Source organism: Vulpes lagopus, chromosome 4 (genome assembly GCF_018345385.1).
Source record: "Vulpes lagopus strain Blue_001 chromosome 4, ASM1834538v1, whole genome shotgun sequence".
In the NCBI taxonomy this organism is placed as follows: domain Eukaryota; kingdom Metazoa; phylum Chordata; class Mammalia; order Carnivora; family Canidae; genus Vulpes; species Vulpes lagopus.
Window position 1 is genome coordinate 88,285,702 of NC_054827.1, and position 17,298 is coordinate 88,302,999.

At 35.4% G+C, this 17,298-nt stretch overlaps 1 protein-coding gene across 1 annotated transcript in view; it reads right to left on the reverse strand.

Annotated features, from left to right (window-relative positions):
* SCAMP1 (secretory carrier membrane protein 1) overlaps positions 1-17,298 on the reverse strand; it is a 123,183-nt gene that overhangs the window by 16,061 nt on the left and 89,824 nt on the right. Inside the window, exons 7-8 of the mRNA XM_041752797.1 lie at positions 8,916-9,017; positions 6,239-6,356 (exon numbers count right to left, since the gene is read on the reverse strand). Of these exons, the coding sequence (XP_041608731.1) occupies positions 6,239-6,356; positions 8,916-9,017 (220 nt within the window). The remainder of the gene's footprint in view (positions 1-6,238; positions 6,357-8,915; positions 9,018-17,298) is intronic.

Sequence of the window (17,298 nt, forward strand, 5' to 3'; positions counted from 1 at the left end):
GTTACTTCACACTGCTACTTCATTAGTTCTGGCCACCACCATGACTCACCAACTTCCCACCTTGTCTTCCAGGCTTCTTTTCTTCCAGTACCATATATCCTGCCCCACAAATGCCCAATCTATTTGAGAATAGTCTTTCTAGAAATTGAGGAAGACACAAAGAGATGGAAAAATATTCCACGCTCATGGATTAGAAGAATTAATATTGTGAAAATGTCAATGCTATCCAGGGAAATTTACACATTTAAAGCAATCCCTATTGAAATACCATGGACTTTCTTCAGAGAGTTGGAACAAATCATCTTAAGATTTGTGTGGAATCAGAAAAGACCCCAAATAGCTAGGGGAATATTAATAAAGAAAACCAGAGCTGGGAGCATCACAATGCCAGATTTCAAGTTGTACTACAAAGCTGTGATCATCAAGACAGTGTGGTACTGGCACAAAAACAGACACACAGATCAATGGAACAGAATAGAGAACCCAGAAATGGACCCTCAACTCTATGGTCAACTAATATTCGACAAAGCAGGAAAGACTATCCACTGGAAAAAGGTCAGTCTTTTCAATAAATGGTGCTGGGAAAATTGGACAGCCACGTGCAGAAGAACTAGACCATTCTCTTACACCACACACAAAGATAAACTCAAAATGGATGAAAGCTCTAAATGTGAGACAAGAATCCATCAAAATCCTAGAGGAGAACACAGGCAACAGCCTTTTTGACCTTGGCCACAGCAACTTCTTGCAAGATACATCTAGGAAGGCAAGGGAAACAAAAGCAAAAATGAATTACTGGGACTTCATCAAGATCAAAAGCTTCTGCACAGCAAAAGAAACAGTCAACAAACCTAAAAGACAACCTACAGAAAGGGAGAAGATACTTGCAAATGACCTATCAGATAAAGGGCTAGTATCCAAGATCTATAAAGAACTTATTAAACTCAACACCAAAGAAACAAACAATCCAATCATGAAATGGGCAGAAGACATGAAGAGAAATCTCACAGAGGAAGACACAGACATGGCCAACAAGCACATGAGAAAATGCTCCGCATCACTTGCCATCAGGGAAATACAAATCAAAACCACAATGAGATCCCACCTCACACCAGTGAGAAGGGTGAAAATTAACAAGGCAGGAAACAACTGTTGGAGAGGATGTGGAGAAAGGGGAACCCTCTTGCACTGTTGGTGGGAATGTGAACTGGTGCAGCCACTCTGGAAAACTGTGTGGAGGTTCCTCAAGGAGTTAAAAATAGAACTGTCCTACGACCCAGCAATTGCACTGCTGGAGATTTACCCCAAAGATATAGATGCGGTGAAATGGCAGGACACCCGCACCCCAATGTTTATAGCAGCAATGTCCACAATAGCCAAACTGTGGAAGGAGCCTCGGTGTCCACTGACAGATGAATGGATAAAGTAGATGTGGTCTATGTATACAATGGAATATTACTCAGCCATCAGAAACAATAAATACCCACCCACTATTTGCTTCGACGTGGATGGACCTGGAGGGTATTATGCTGAGTGAAGTAAGTCAATCGGAGAAGGACAAACATTGTATGGTCTCATTCATTTGGGGAATATAAAAAATAGTGAAAGGGATTAAAGGGGAAAGGAGAGAAAATGAGTGGGAAATATCAGAGAGGGAGACAGAACATGAGAGACTCCTAACTCTGGGAAACAAACAAGGGGTAGTGGAAAGCGAGGCAGGCGGGGGGATGGGGTGACTGGGTGACGGGCACTGAGAGGAGCAACTGATGAGATGAGCACTGGGTCTTATGCTATATGTTGACAAATGGAACTCCCAATAAAAATATATACAAAGAAAAAGAGAGAGAGAGAGAGAGAAAATAGTCTTTCTAAAACTCGAATTGATCAATTCCATTACTTTCCTCTTGAAACTTCTTCTATGGCTCACCACCACTCTGGAGAAGATCCAAACTTCTTAAGTTTTCCCAGCTTACAAGATCCTGCAGAATATATATCTTATGTGTGCAGCCTCCTCTTTCCCTGTCCTCCACAAACAACACCCCACATTCCTCCCCCCCAATTCACGTACCAGGTTTATTTCCCGTCTATACTGAGCTACTTTTAAATCCCTGAATATAGTTAATTTCTGCAACTAAATATAAAAAAGGCACCCCTGCTACATGGTATCTACTTACCCTCTCCCTTCTCCCAATTCCTTTACTTAGATAGCTAAGATACCATGATGAACTGGAGTTAAGATAATACTTTTAAAAACCTCACTACTAACAAGATCTCCAAAACTTAAGTGTCCCTCCTCTATGATCTCTATACTTGTCCCTATAAATAGCCACTAAATCAGTAAATTGTGGTACCTCATCACTTGTTTCTCCTTCACACCAAAAGTGAGCTCTTTGAACTCATAGTGCAGTACTTGACACATAACTCATCATCATAAATGGTTAACAAATGAATGGAATCTGCAACATATCACAAAACCCTCTACTGTATTCTGAACTTAGGGAATAATTAAAGCAATGTCCAAAGAAATGTTGTCACAGTCAGGTTTCTTTGGCTAGCTATGGTCTTCGGTTATCAATCAAACACTAATCTAGGTGTGCTGAGATGGTATTTTGTGCATGTGATTACTAATCAGTTGACTTTAAGAAAATCAGAGTGTTCTGAGTTATCTAGGTAGGCCTGATCCGATCAGTTGAAAGACTTAAGAATAGAACTAAGGTTTCTCTGAGGAAGAAGAAAACTCCCACCTGCAACTAGAACTTCAGCTTCTGGTTGAGATTTTCCAACCTTCCCTGACTGTCTACCCTATGGATTTCAGACTAACCTAGCAAGCCCCCACAACCACATAAGCCAATTCCTGTCAATAAATCTCTTTGTTCTGTTTCCCTGGTACAACACTGATTGATACAGGCATTTACTAAACAAAAGTAGACACTAAGTCAGACCCTGCAATATAAACTGATAAAGGGGTCAAGAAGATCAGGAAAAAAAAAAAAAAAAGTTAATTTTAATTGAGAAAGCCCTGTGCTGTGCAACTCATGTTCCCTGTTTCACTTAATCCTCTTCTCAACACTATGAAAGTAGTTACCAGTCCCATTTCTTCCTACATTCAACAAATACTTTGAGTGCCTATCACATACAGTGACTACACTGTCAGTCACTGTTCCAGATGTAAGAAACACAACCCGAAAAAAAGCAGACTAGGTCTCTGCTCTAATGGGGCTTAGAGGATAGGTGATGACACTGAACCTGAGTGGTTACAAAAGCCTGCCTCAGCTCACAAAGCTCTAAGTCAAGGAGCCAGAATTTCAATCTGAGTGTATGGTTCCAAAGTTCTTGCTCTTCTAATTCCAATGCTAAAAGTCATGTTCACCCAGAGGAACTTTAACAAGTTGAGTACCCAGAATGTAAGGTATATAAAGTGGCCTGTGTCCCAATGCTGCAGTGAGTAATACCTACAATAAATTCCCCAAGAAAAAAAAAAAAAAAAGAAGACCTAACACATGGGTAATGAGAAAGATTCTGTGAAAGAGACATGAAGACTTGAGCTAGATCTTGAAAGAACACTAGCAGGTCTTCAATTGACATAAAAGATGAAACAACCTAGGAGTCAAGAAGCACAGGATGAACATAAACTGGAACAAAGGAATGTATGTAATATATATAAAGAAACTGAGAAATACAGTTTGACTAGAGGAAAAAGTCTGGATCCAGAAGCAGTAAAAGGTCAACACTAGCCCTATTTCGTACAACTACTAAAATCCCATTCCCAACCCAGTCCACTTCAAAAATCTTCAGTGTTGGGTTTGGTTTTTTGTTTTTTTTATTTTTTAGATTAAGATAGTAACTACATATAAAACTGAAGGAAGTTGGGAGTCTGAGTGACCTGAAAAAAATTTCTGGGCTAGTTGAGGCCGGGAATCAAAAAGAAGAAAAGATGAAAAAGATTCAAAAAAGTATCTAGGAAAGTGACTTAAAAAGTAACAAAACTAGGACGCCTGGGTGGCTCAGCGGTTGAGCATCTGCCTTCAGCCCAGGGCATGATCCTGGAGTCCCGGGATCGAGTCCCACATCAGGCTCCCTGCATGGAGCCTGCCTCTCCCTTTGCCTATGTCTCTGCTTTTCTCTGTGTCTCTCATAAATAAATAAAATCTTAAAAAAAAAAAAAGTATCAAAAGTAGTCAAAGTGCTGACATAAATTTAAACGGAATCATGAGAAAATACTTAGCATTACCAAATTTATAGTAGGGACTTAATAAATGTTCCTTTTTAAAAAACAGCTTCCCTGAGATAAAAATTTGCATAATATACAATTTACTCTTTTAAAGTGTAGAATTAAGTGGGGTTTAATATTTATTCATAGTGTTGTGAGTATATCATGTATAAATCTAATTTTAGAAATTTTCGTCACCCCAAAAAGAAATTTTATGACCATTAGCAATCCTTCTCCGCCCTACCTCTCGGCAAAGGCAACCGCCAATCTACTTTCTATCTCTATAGATTTGCCTGTTTTGGACACTTCATATAAATGAAATCATGTATTATGTGGTCTTAATTAATGTTTCTTGACTATGAATCAGAACTTCTGGAAGAAGAGCTAGTTCTGAGAAGAAACTGATGAGTCGCTAATGCATTACTGCGAGATGATGATACCAATCAACTGGAGATCTAAACACTCACCTTAGGTGCTTAGGTAAGCCAGCAAGTTGATTTTTATACAAAGCATTATGTCTTCCAACTCCAACATTCTAGGTTACCCACAACAGAGAAGAGAAGGAACCCTCAAAAAATGGAAGATACTAACATCTCCAAAGAAAAAGATTATATGGCACAAAAAGCAGAGAGTTGATTGCATTTAGAAGACCTATACTTAGGAGCTGGACAAAGAAATGAGGGAGAAAGAACAGCCTCAAAGGCAGGAGAATCAGAAGACAATTACAAAGTCTGAGGAAAAGGAGCCAATTGTAATATAGAAGACTGCAGATTTCAAGAAAAAAAGGTAATTGCAAAAGGCTACAGAATTTAGTAACTTTCGGAGGCTGAGTTTTGATAGTACGTGTGTGTAGTTCAGAAAAGAAATAAAAGCTTTTAAAAGAGAGAAAATGAATAGCAAAATATGGGCAGAAAGAACACAGCCTAGGCTTCACAGTTTTGAGAAGAATAAAAGACAAAAGTGTAAGTAAAATATTTCAGGAGTGCAAAGTGTTCTTAAATATAAGGCATAATTATTCTAAGTAAAAAAAAAAGATTATTCTAAGTATTCTTTGTACATATTCTCAAATTACCAGACAGTAAAAAACAAAGAGAAAACTGTTCTAAGGAATTATCTTCTTTAAAATGAGACCCACCAAAAAATCTTTATCATCTTAAAGCAGAGAGGTTATTCCCAGGGTTTCTATATCATGTAGAATCTACATGTTTGAACACATGTGGAATATCAAAAATACGTATCCAAGATACAATAAAACTTTATATAAACAAATAAAACCACTGATTTCTCTCTCACTCTATGTAATAATTTTTTTTAAGGCTATAAAAATAGCCATGGGAATTTTATAGAGAGAAGTATAGATAAGATAATTGGGCAGTCACTAAAAATTAATTCATGTTATAATCCAGCCCAAACCTGTCACCAGCTTACTTTATACTCGTAATTCATGCTTTTCAATTTTAAATACATGCAAAACACACATTCCACACAATTTTACTTCTATGTATTAATCAGGATAATATACTTTATATTAAAAAAAAATTTTTTTTAAACATTTAAGAACATATTTTTTTAAATATTTCATTTATTCATGAAAGACACAGAGAGAGAGGCAGAGACACAGGCAGAGGAAGAAGCAGGCTCTCTGTGGGGAACCTGATGACAGTACTCAATTCCTGGACCCCAGGATCACACCCTGAGTTGAAGGCAAAGGCTCAACCACTGAGCCACTCAGATGTCCCAAATACATTATTTTCTTAAATTCCAAAATATTTTAAATGAGGTAGACTCTTCATCAAAGAAGATCTGAACTAACAGGATTTTAAAATATTCCCTTTTTACAGAAGTTAAAAATGTGATGAAATTTTCTTTATGCTTAACTTCTAATTGTAAAAAGCTTAATCCTCAGAGAGCATACTTGCATAAGAAGAACAACAAAACAGCCGGAGGTTATAATGAATCAAGAGCAAAATGGGAAAATGGAAACTAAACAGAAAATTATATAAATTTACAGATGTAAAATTCACTTACCTTTTTAAACATAACTAGCGAGATGACTGCTGATGCTGTAAAAAGTGCCGCTATGATTATCATCATGATTCCAACGGGAATACTTTGGTTGAGACCAGTAAGGGATGAAATCCAACCACTAAGAAGTAATTTTTTAAAAAGGTATAATTAGACAAATAAGTGAATGCATGCCTTTTCAAAAATAACATAGCAACCAATACACATTCAGCACTTAAAAGCCAGGTAATATTCACTTCTTTAACTCATTTAATTCTCACAGTTCCATAAGAGAGATGATATTTTAAATCCCTATTTTGCACATCATCCTCTGAGTCAGAGATATTCACTAACTTGCTCAGAGTCACACATCTAAAAAATGACAGTCCAAATTCAAATCCAACACTAAGCACCAAGCCTTAAGTATGTACCACCAGATTTTACTTTTGTTTTTAAACATATGAGCTCATTATTACTTTACATTCACTTAAATTCTACTTAATTATGGAAGAAAATATTTGCAAACTTCATATCCAACCAGCAATTAGCATCCAGAATATATGAAGAACTTTCAAAGCTCAAGAGTTAGAAAAAAAATTCATTTAGAAAATGGGCAAAAAGCATGAAAAGATGTTTCTTCAAGATGATATAAAGAGGCAAATAATCACATAAAAAGATGTTCAACATCATGAGTCACTGGAGAAATACAACTTAAAATCTCAGTGAGATATCACTATACATCTATCAGAATAGATAAATTTTAAAAAGTGACAACACTAAATGCTGGTCACGAGTGGAGACTGAGTCACTCATTGTTGGTAGGAATGTAAAATGATACAGCCATTCAGAAAAAGTCTGTTATGTTCTTAAAAATCATTAAACATGCAACTTCGAATGAACCAACAATTACACTCTTGGGTGTTTATCACAAAGAAGTGAAAATGGATGTTCACACAAAACTTGTTCATTAATGTTTACAGAGACTTTATTTTATAATAGCCTAAAACCAGAAACAGTCCAGAGTCCTTCAATTGGTGAATGTTTAAACAAACTGTGGTATATCCACAATTTTATTCTGGAATAAAAATGAATTAACTACTGATACAATGACCTAGATGAATCTCCAGAGAACTATGCTGAGCACAAAAAGACAAAAGTTACATACCCTATGATTCCACTTATAATATTCTTGAAATGACAAAATAATAGAAAATAGAAATGATGAACAGATTAGTGACTGCTGGGGTTAAGAAAGAAATGACAGCAGGACAGAAGTGAATGTGAATGTGCTATAAAAGGGCAACTTTTAAACATAAACAAAAATTTTTAATTTTTAAAAGAGGTTGAGGTATCTTAAAACAGGTCATTCTGTATGCCACCTCTCTAGTAGCCTCCTGTGCTATGTAGCCACTACACAATGTTATGCTCAATTTTAACACATTTTTCTAAATTTGTGCTGAAAACAAATTTCAATTTAACAAGAAAAAACCTGTGCTGTTAACATAAGCAGTATGTTTTTTGAACATTTAAAATATTCCTTTTTCCCTCATTTGCCAAAGACTAAACACACTATTTGAAATGATAATGTATGCTTTTTTTTTTTTTTTTTTTTTTTGTAGAACTGATTTAAAGTATCCATATAAATTCTCTGCATGTATACGTGACCATTAGGGGATCACAAAGCTACCAAACGTCTGATTGCCAGTCTCCACTCTGATTCAGAAGTAGCATACTAAATTTAAGTCCTCAATATAGTCTAGTTACCTACTTATTTCATGTATACAGTGGAACAAAGTGGCCTTGTGCATGCTTTTGCTTATAAGAATTCAACTGAATGCAACTCAGTTATAATAGAAGAGAGGGAGAGATAATTTTAGAGATGTGTACTCCTCCACCTACTGTTTCATTCAAGGAATGTTTGCTCCAAAGCATATGAAGAAAGATACCAATCTGCTATTATCTCCTAGCCAAAGTCTAAATAATTTGTTTCTGAGGGTCTCCCACAGAGGGAGCATTGCAGTGATCCCATTTTTTAAAGACAAGTACCCATGTGCATGTGTGTGTATTTGTGTGTGTATGGAAATATATGTTTGTATAGCTAAAATAGCACTTTAAACATAATAGCCTTTTCCTTAAAATCCTAGAAGTTCTTTTCTCTCCCTTCCACAATCGTTAGTCCAGCTATTTGATGACTCCTCAAGTCTCCTTTTCACTCTTCCTCTTAGTGTCTGGTATACACACATTTAATGTAAACTAGCTATAGTATGCTGTTTTTTTTTTTTAATTTTTTTTTTATTTATTTATGATAGTCACAGAGAGAGAGAGAGAGAGAGAGAGAGAGAGAGCCAGAGACACAGGCGGAGGGAGAAGCAGGCTCCATGCACCGGGAGCCTGATGTGGGATTCGATCCCGGGTCTCCAGGATCGCACCCTGGGCCAAAGGCACGGGCCGAACCGCTGCGCCACCCAGGGATCCCATATAGTATGCTGTTTTTAAAAATGGCAACATAATTTTCAGTAGAATGATGTGCCCAGAGGTTATGCCTTTGACATTTTTTTAAGCTACAGTTTTTACTATTTTTATTTTTGTTTACTTTTCTTAATCTGCCTTTTCTATGTTAACTATTTTTAGGAAGCCAAAAATAATACAGAGTTACTAGATAAACATATTAAAACTAGAGTAATTAAAGTAAATGACTTACCAGTTGCCCCAATTATGAAATCCTGCAGCTTGGAGTACATGAACAGCAAACTGACAAATATAGACGAAGAAGAATACAAAGAATCTGAATGAACTGTCACTCCTTTGGAAAAGGAAAAAAAAAAAAAAAAGGAAGGGAGAGAAACAAGAGGAAGTGTCATTTTTCTCAATATCTTTATATTCCCATGTTGATATTCAAATACTGAGAAATAAAAATATTTTAAAAAATAAGACTGGCAACTACTTAAGGGTATCAAAATAATATATGTGAACCCTTTTTCCAAATACTCAATGATGACACTGTAACTCCAAACTCATATTTTGTCCTTTCAATTTTCAATGATATCACAAACATCTTGGCAAAAAGGCTTTTGTTTTCTTTTAAATTACTCAATAGTTTCATTGAGTTTAATTAACATACAGTAAGCTGCAAGTATTTTACATATACATTTTGATAACTCTGACATATATGCATACCCATCCATCTACTTCAATCAAAATAGTAAGCATTTCCCAAAAGTCTCCTTGTGCACCTCAATAATCCCTCCCTCTTCATCCCACCCACTGCTTTGTCACTATAGTTTTCATATTTTAGAATTTTAAATAAATGAGATAATTTATTTATGAACAATAAAGTATATACTTTGTCTTTCTTTCAACACAATTATTTTGAGATTAACTCAGGTTGTTGCACATATCAAGACCATTCCTTTTCACTGACTAGTATTCCACTGTACATATATACCACAGTCTGTCAATTCATTGACCTACAGATAACTTTTTAGGTTATTTCTTGTTTTTTCACTATTATAAATAAAGGTGTTATTAATATTAACATTCATGTATAAGTCTTCACATGAATATAAGTTTCCTCTTCTCTTGGTTAACTACCTAAAAGTAGAATGGCTAGATCACATAATACGTATATCCTTCATTTCTAAGAAACTGCCAAACTGTTTTCCAAAGGGGTTATTTCATTTTAAAGTCACAGTGACACTGTAGAAGTATTGCAATTCCTCCACATCTCACCAACACTTGGTATGATCAATCCTTTACATCTTAGCCATTCTAGTAGGTATATAAATGCTATCTCAATTGGTTTGAGTTTGGTTGAGCACTTTTTCATTGCCTTTTGCCATCAGTTTATCTTCTATGGTGAACTGTTAAAATCCTTTTCCAAGGTTTTACATGTTTTTTCCTCTTATTGTTAGGTTTTGTGAGTTTGAATATATCAGTTGTTCATCAAATACATGTTTGGCAGGATTTTCTCCCAATCTCCAGGAGAATTTAGCTTTCCAAATTTCTTCCCTTTTTCAAAGTTGTTTTGGTTATTCTAGGCTTTCACATTTCTATATGCCTTTTAGAATCACCTTGTTTGCTTCTATAAAACAATCTGCTGGGACTTTTATCGGAATTGCATTGCATTTAAAGATATATTTTGAGATCACATCACTATAATATCAAGTCTTCTCAGCTATTAACAAGGTATATTTCTCCATTTCTATTTTCTAAATAGATGATCAAGTAATCTGCACATAAAGACAGTTTTACTTCTTCCTTTCTAATCTGGATGCCTTTTCTTTGTTTTTCTTGCCTGTTTATATTGGACAGAACTTCCACTACAATGTTTTATGGAAGTGTAAAGAATGAACATCTTTATCTTATTCTTAACCTTAGGTAGAAAGATTTAGTCTTTCACCATTAAGTATGGTGTTAGCTGTTACAGTTTTTCATAGATATTCTTTATCAAGTCGATAAAGTTCTTTTTTAAAAAAGATTTATTTATTTTAGAGAAAGAGTAAGAGCACACAGCTGGGAGGGGTAGAAGAGAGGGAGCGAGAGTCTCAAGCACACTCTATGCTTAGAGTGGAGCCCAACACAGGGCTCAATCCCATAACCTTGAGATCACGATGTTAGCCAAAACCAAGAGCCAGTTACTAAACCAACTGCACCACCAGTGGCCCTGCTAAAATTCTTCTTTCTAAGTTTAGTGAGTGTTTTCATCATGAGTGACTGAGTGTTGTATTTTATCAAATGCTTCTTCTACATTAAGATAATCATATGGTTTTTCTACTTATAATATGGTAAAATATGCTAATTTTTAGGTGTTAAACCAACCCTGAATTCTTAGAAAAGTTCTACCTACTTGATAATGACATATGTTGGATTTGATTTGTTTAGCAAGATTTTTAACCATCCCAAATTTACTCCATTTTCTTTTCATCGCAGTGACCATTCTAACCCCAAAACACATTTTTAAGGCTCAGCATTTCAACTTTTTCAGTCTCAGAATAAAACTATTTCCTTCAACCAGAGATGAAAACAGAAGCCAAAGAAATAAACCTCAACTTTCTTCTCCATACAATGACTTTCCAAGTTTATACCTACCACCAAACCAACTTACTGTTTATCTGTGAGGACGCAGTATCACTTATTTCAAAATTAACACTTGCATAAAAATCTTCAATCCATCAGTCTAGTTCCTCTGGAGCACTCTACTTCAGTAGTTACTTATCTTCTCCCCTAATTTGTCTTCAGTTCTTCCACTAGGATCTTCCCCGTGTATAAACACATAATTCTCATCTTCAACTAGCCCTCCTTTTAATCCTGTCTCCCCTGCTAAATTTCCACCTACTCGATCTTCCTCCTTCCCATCAATAAGAAGTCTTGATTTTCCCCACTTCCCTTCTTCCTATTCACTTCTCAAACCATTGTAACTTGGCGTTTCTTCACCTATTTCTCCAGAGGTACTTCAAAGTCATGGGCAATCTATGAATTTCCAAATCAAATTTCTCAAGTCTCTATTTTTTTAATGTCATCTCACTAAATATCTTTTTTTTTTAATATTTTATTTATTCATGAGAGACACTGAAAGAGAGGCAGAGACATAGGCAGATGGAGAAGCACGCTCCATGCAGGGAGCCCGATGTGGGACTCGATCCTGGGACTCCAGAATCACGCCCTGAGCCAAAGGCAGAAGCTCAACCACTGAGCCACCCAGGCATCCCACTAAAGATCTTTCTTAATCACTCTTTGACCTTGACTTCCAAAATATTACTCACTTCTACTTCCGTTTCTTCTCTAATCCCCATTGCTTCTCATCTCTTATCTCAAGATATACCTTCATGTCATACTATAAAATTGTCTTTACAGGAATGCTTCCTAGGTGGTGCTTACATCTTCTAATGTTTGACCCACTGAAAATCGAATGAAGTTCAAATAATATAACCCAGCATATAAAAATCGCTTCATACGACAAATACCCACCATTTGCTTCAACGTGGATGGAACTGGAGGGTATTATGCTGAGTGAAATAAGTCAATCGGAGAAGGACAAACGGTGTATGTTCTCATTCATTTGGGGAATATAAATAATAGTGAAAGGGAATATAAAGGAAGGGAAAAGAAATGTTGGGAAATATCAGGAAGGGAGACAGAACATAAAGACTCCTAACTCGGGGAAACGAACTAGGGGTGGTGGAAGGGGAGGAGGGCAGGTGTTGGAGGGGAATGGGTGACGGGCACTGAGGTGGACACTTGACGGGATGAGCACTGGGTGTTTTTCTGTATGTTGGTAAATTGAACACCAATAAAAATTAATTTTAAAAAATCGCTTCATAATAGAAACTGGAAGAACATGTCTTGCTATTTCAATGCTTTTCTTTATACTATGTATAAAATGCCCAATACCATCCTCTTTTCTGCTTGGCAAACACATACTCAGCTTTTAAGATGAGTCACTAAGTCTACCCCACACTAAAATAGAGGACAATTAGGCTCTACTCCTTAGCAAGAGTAGAATTCACAATTATTATTTAAAATGCTATAAGAAAGATTTGTCCTTTCAGCTCTGTTTATTAATCACTTGTTTCTATCAGTATGGACTCATGGATATTTATTTTATTCTTTAGGTTAAAATTAAACACTATCATTATTCTGTTGCTAAAACTGTTCCAACTTATTAGCCTTTTAGAATCTGTTCGCTTAAGCACTTGATCTCAATCCCAAAACCCTGAGCCGAAATAAAGAGGCAGACACTCAAACCACTGAGCCATCCAGGTGCCCCACATTGCCTCATTTTTAACTTAAGAAGCAGTCACTGAAAATATAGCTCTTTATATCAAATTGACATAAAAACACGTGAATCTGACTATCCTGTGAAAACAGTTTTAACAGTTTTAAGATAGTTATAATCCCTGCCAAAAGCCTAAAAATTAAATTTATATGAAAAAAATTGAGCTAATCATAGAGTTAAAAAGTATATTAAAGTATAAATAACTTCCCATATACCAAAGAGAGGAAGACTCTGCAAAGCATTAATTAATAAACTTGACCAATACAATCATCACATGAATATCAAGTTCATTTGAGATGCTTGAGGGTAAAGCCAGGAAAGGCTAGAGAGCTCTCAAAGTGACAGGTCACCCAGATGAAAGGCTGTACCAGAGCTAAAATCCAAAGAAGTCCAGGAGAAAAAGACATTATCAGGGGTGTAGGACTTCTATTGGCATCCAGAACCAAAAGGGGTAGATCTTGTATATTGCAAAAGATTAGGAAATAAACTGTATAAATAACCCTGCTTGTATATGGCCATTTTAAGCCAAAGAAGGAAAAGTACAAATATACTTGGGGAAAAAAAACACCCTCAATGATTTAAGCTAAGCAGTTTTAAATTGTAACATGACTCAGTTTATAATCAAGTATTTATGGTATTGTGAATATATATTCATAATAAACCTACCTATATCATCTATTTCTTCATCAGAATCAATCAATAAATAATAAAAGTTTTCTACTACTTGCCATGCTAGCTCTTCCAGATCAAAGTCTACTGGAAAACTGAACCTCAAGCCAGTTTGTTTTGGCTTAATGTCTTCAAATAATATACTAGCAACTTACAACACACCTTTTCTAAGATTTCTTTGAGAGAGAAAGAGAGAGCACATGAGCAGGAGAGGGGAAGAAAGAGGGAAGAGAGAATCCCAAGCAGACTTCCACAAAGTATAGAGCCCAACCATTGGGCTCAATCCCACAACCCGTGAGATCATGACCTGAGCTGAAACCAAGAGCCAGACACTCAAATGACTGCAGGCCCGGGGGATCCAGAGAGAGAGAATCTTGGGCTGCACACACAGTGGAGCCCCATATGGGGCTCAATCTCGTAACACTGAGATCATGACCTGAATCAAAATCAGGAGTCAGATGCTTAACCGACTGATCCACCAAGGTGCCCTGTTACTATACACCTTTAAACAAAAATGTTCTCCCCCGAATTTCCAGAATAAATTCTAAGAAAATAGATTTATATGATCTTAAAAGTTTATTTCACATTACCTATCAGTATCCAAGATATTAATTACAACTACCGTTTGGGGAAGCAGAGAAGAAAGGTATTTCATCATTTCCAAAGAGCTAACAAAAATCATACATTTGTAAAATGTATAAGGGAGTTCCCATGATAAGGGAGCACAGTATAACTTAACTAAAATACTAAATGTTTTATGTTCGTTAACTTGACATAGTAGTTAAGAGCATGTAGCTTTAGAGATAGACTTAGGTTTGAATCCAAAATCTCTCACTGAAAGTTGTGTAACTTCAAACAAAATCTAAGTCTAAATCTGAGCTTTTCTATTTACAAAATGGGAGTAACATGGAATCTACTTTTATATGGATGAACAAGATGTGAAGGGCTTAGCAGATAATATACAAGCACATAGTAAGTAACCAATAAATGTTACTTGTTGATACCTCTACAGCACTAGTAAAATAATACACTAAAAGATTTGTTCACAGAATATTCTGGTTACACAAGTGACTTTTGGCCTCTGACAAGATCTTCAGCATTTTGGGTAATTTCATTACTACCAAGATAACAAAGTAATACATGAAATTCTTACTGATATAAAGGCATTAGAATAAATAGAAACCTACAAAGTACAGCTACTTGCCTTAAGTTATTTTGGTATGCAACACTATCTAAACCAACCTCATTTTCCTTCTAATAATTTTGTGCTGAAATCAATTCTTTCTCTAAGAACAGGTGTTCCACGGATAAGCTTTAAAAGGAAACAGCATAAATCCACCCAAATTGTATATAAAATTTTGCATATGTGCATTTTTCTTAAAAAGGGGACTCAAAAATTTTAGATTCATAATGCAGTCTGGGCCATAAAAACCATTAAGAAACCACTCACTAGATTAGTCTAAATGAAAAAGCATAGGACTGGGACGAAAGAATCCCTAGACCTCTAGGTTTTGTCTTCCTCCTGTCTGTGCTCTGCCAAGAGCAGAGGCAAATAAAAGGTTCACATGGAATGAAATTTTAAACCAAGACCTGGGTTCAAGGTCTATATCCTCTACATTTAACAGACCCTATATTTTGTAATAATAGCTAACTTATTGAATATTATGTATCAGTGACCATGGCAAACATATGCACTATCCATTTTATGTTTACAACATCCACTGTGAGGTAGGCAATAATACTGACTCCATTTTACTGATGTATAAAATGATCCAAATGTAGAGCGGGTAATAGAAATGCTGAGACTTGTCTGTGTATCTGTGAAGCTAATATTTTTAACCATGGGATAAATCTATCCCTAGGCTATTATTTCAATTCCATTTTGCCCAAGAAAGCCAATTATCTATCAACAGGATACTGCTCTCCAAATTAAATTAATTTCAAATACTCAATGTAGTGTTTTCTACATAAGGGGAGATTATACATTTTCTTTTCATTTGTAGTAATTTATATTCTTTAAAACATTCCCTTTTAAGGAGAGCCAGGGAGAATACAACTGACAAAATACTATTTTGTAGCTAATCAGAAAATAAGGATTGATATTTATTAAAACTTTTACTTGATTAAGCAAAAATTTTCCTAGCAACTAAGATCTCACAACTGAATTGCCATTCAATTTAGAAAGCATAAACAGCTAAAATCACCCAGGAGTCAAACATTTAAACAACTTAATACCTTACTTTATAAGGCCTATTATTTCTACACTACAAGTTTCCTAACTATTTAATCTATTTTGAAAAATCCTTTTACCCCAACTATTTCCTTAAGTGTTCACATATATTTAAATTCTAAATCAACTATTTTAATTTAATATCACAAGTTAGTATGTACTGCTTCTTACTTATAGTAAAATTCCATAGAGAAAAATAATACATCTCATGGAGTATTAACCAAAACAAATAACTTTTTTTATTAAATAAATTAAAAACTTTATTACCAATATCAATTCACCTTGAATTTCTTACTAGAGGGGCTTCACTTATTTTAATATAAATGTTTGTTACAAATATATTACATATATTTATATATACATTAATATATGCACATATATCATTCTGTTCTATACCTAAACTACTCTTAATTATACCATATATAAATGTTTCTTTCCTATTTTTGCCATTCAAGGAACAATGCTACTCACCTCATTTGTGTTTTCTTTTAATATCAGGTATGTGCAAAATAACCAGCTTAAAGAAGAATGGAGAACTGATCAAAAGATATTTTAAAAACATCTGTCTCATCAACCTTAAATTACTTCCATATTTACTGAAAACCTCAACTATTGTAAAGTGCATAGGATTTTTTTAAAAAAGATTTTACATATTTGAGAGAAAGAGTAAGAGAGAGCAGGAGCAGGGGGCAGGAAGAGGGAGAAGCAAGGTCCCTGCCAAACAGGGAGACCGACGTGGGGCTTAATCCCAGGACCACAGGAGCATGACCTGAGCTGAAGGCAGACATCCTACCAACTGAGCCACCCAGGTGCCACAGTGATAGGGATTTTAAAACTCTACAGCTAACACCACCTTCTGCATCTCAGTTGGTATATAAGAAAGGCACACTTGGAAGTACACTTGACCCTTGAACAACACAGGTTTAAATTGTGTAGGCCCACATATACATGGATTTCTTTCAATAAATGTACTGGAATTTTTTTTTGGAGATTTGCATCATTTGAAAACAGACAAACCACATAGCCTAGAAATATCAAAAAAAGAAAAAGTTATGTCATGAACACAACTATATGTAGATACTAAGCTATTTTGTGTATTTTATGGTAGTAAATGATAAATCTATTATAATAAGTTTTTAAAACTTGTGCATACAAACACCTAGACTGTGCATGACATCATTGATAGTCAAGAGACACATATACAAATGTAAAGATGTGGCATTAAATGATAATTGCATATAATTACCTGTAGTACAAACTGTACTACTGTAATAGTTGCATACCCACCTCCTGTTGCTACTGTGGTGAGCTCAAGTATTTCCACTATCCACTTAAAATACCATGTGACATTAGTATCTCTGGGTAAACAGTTCATCTCTCTACTAAGTTGCATATTGCAATAAAAAGTGA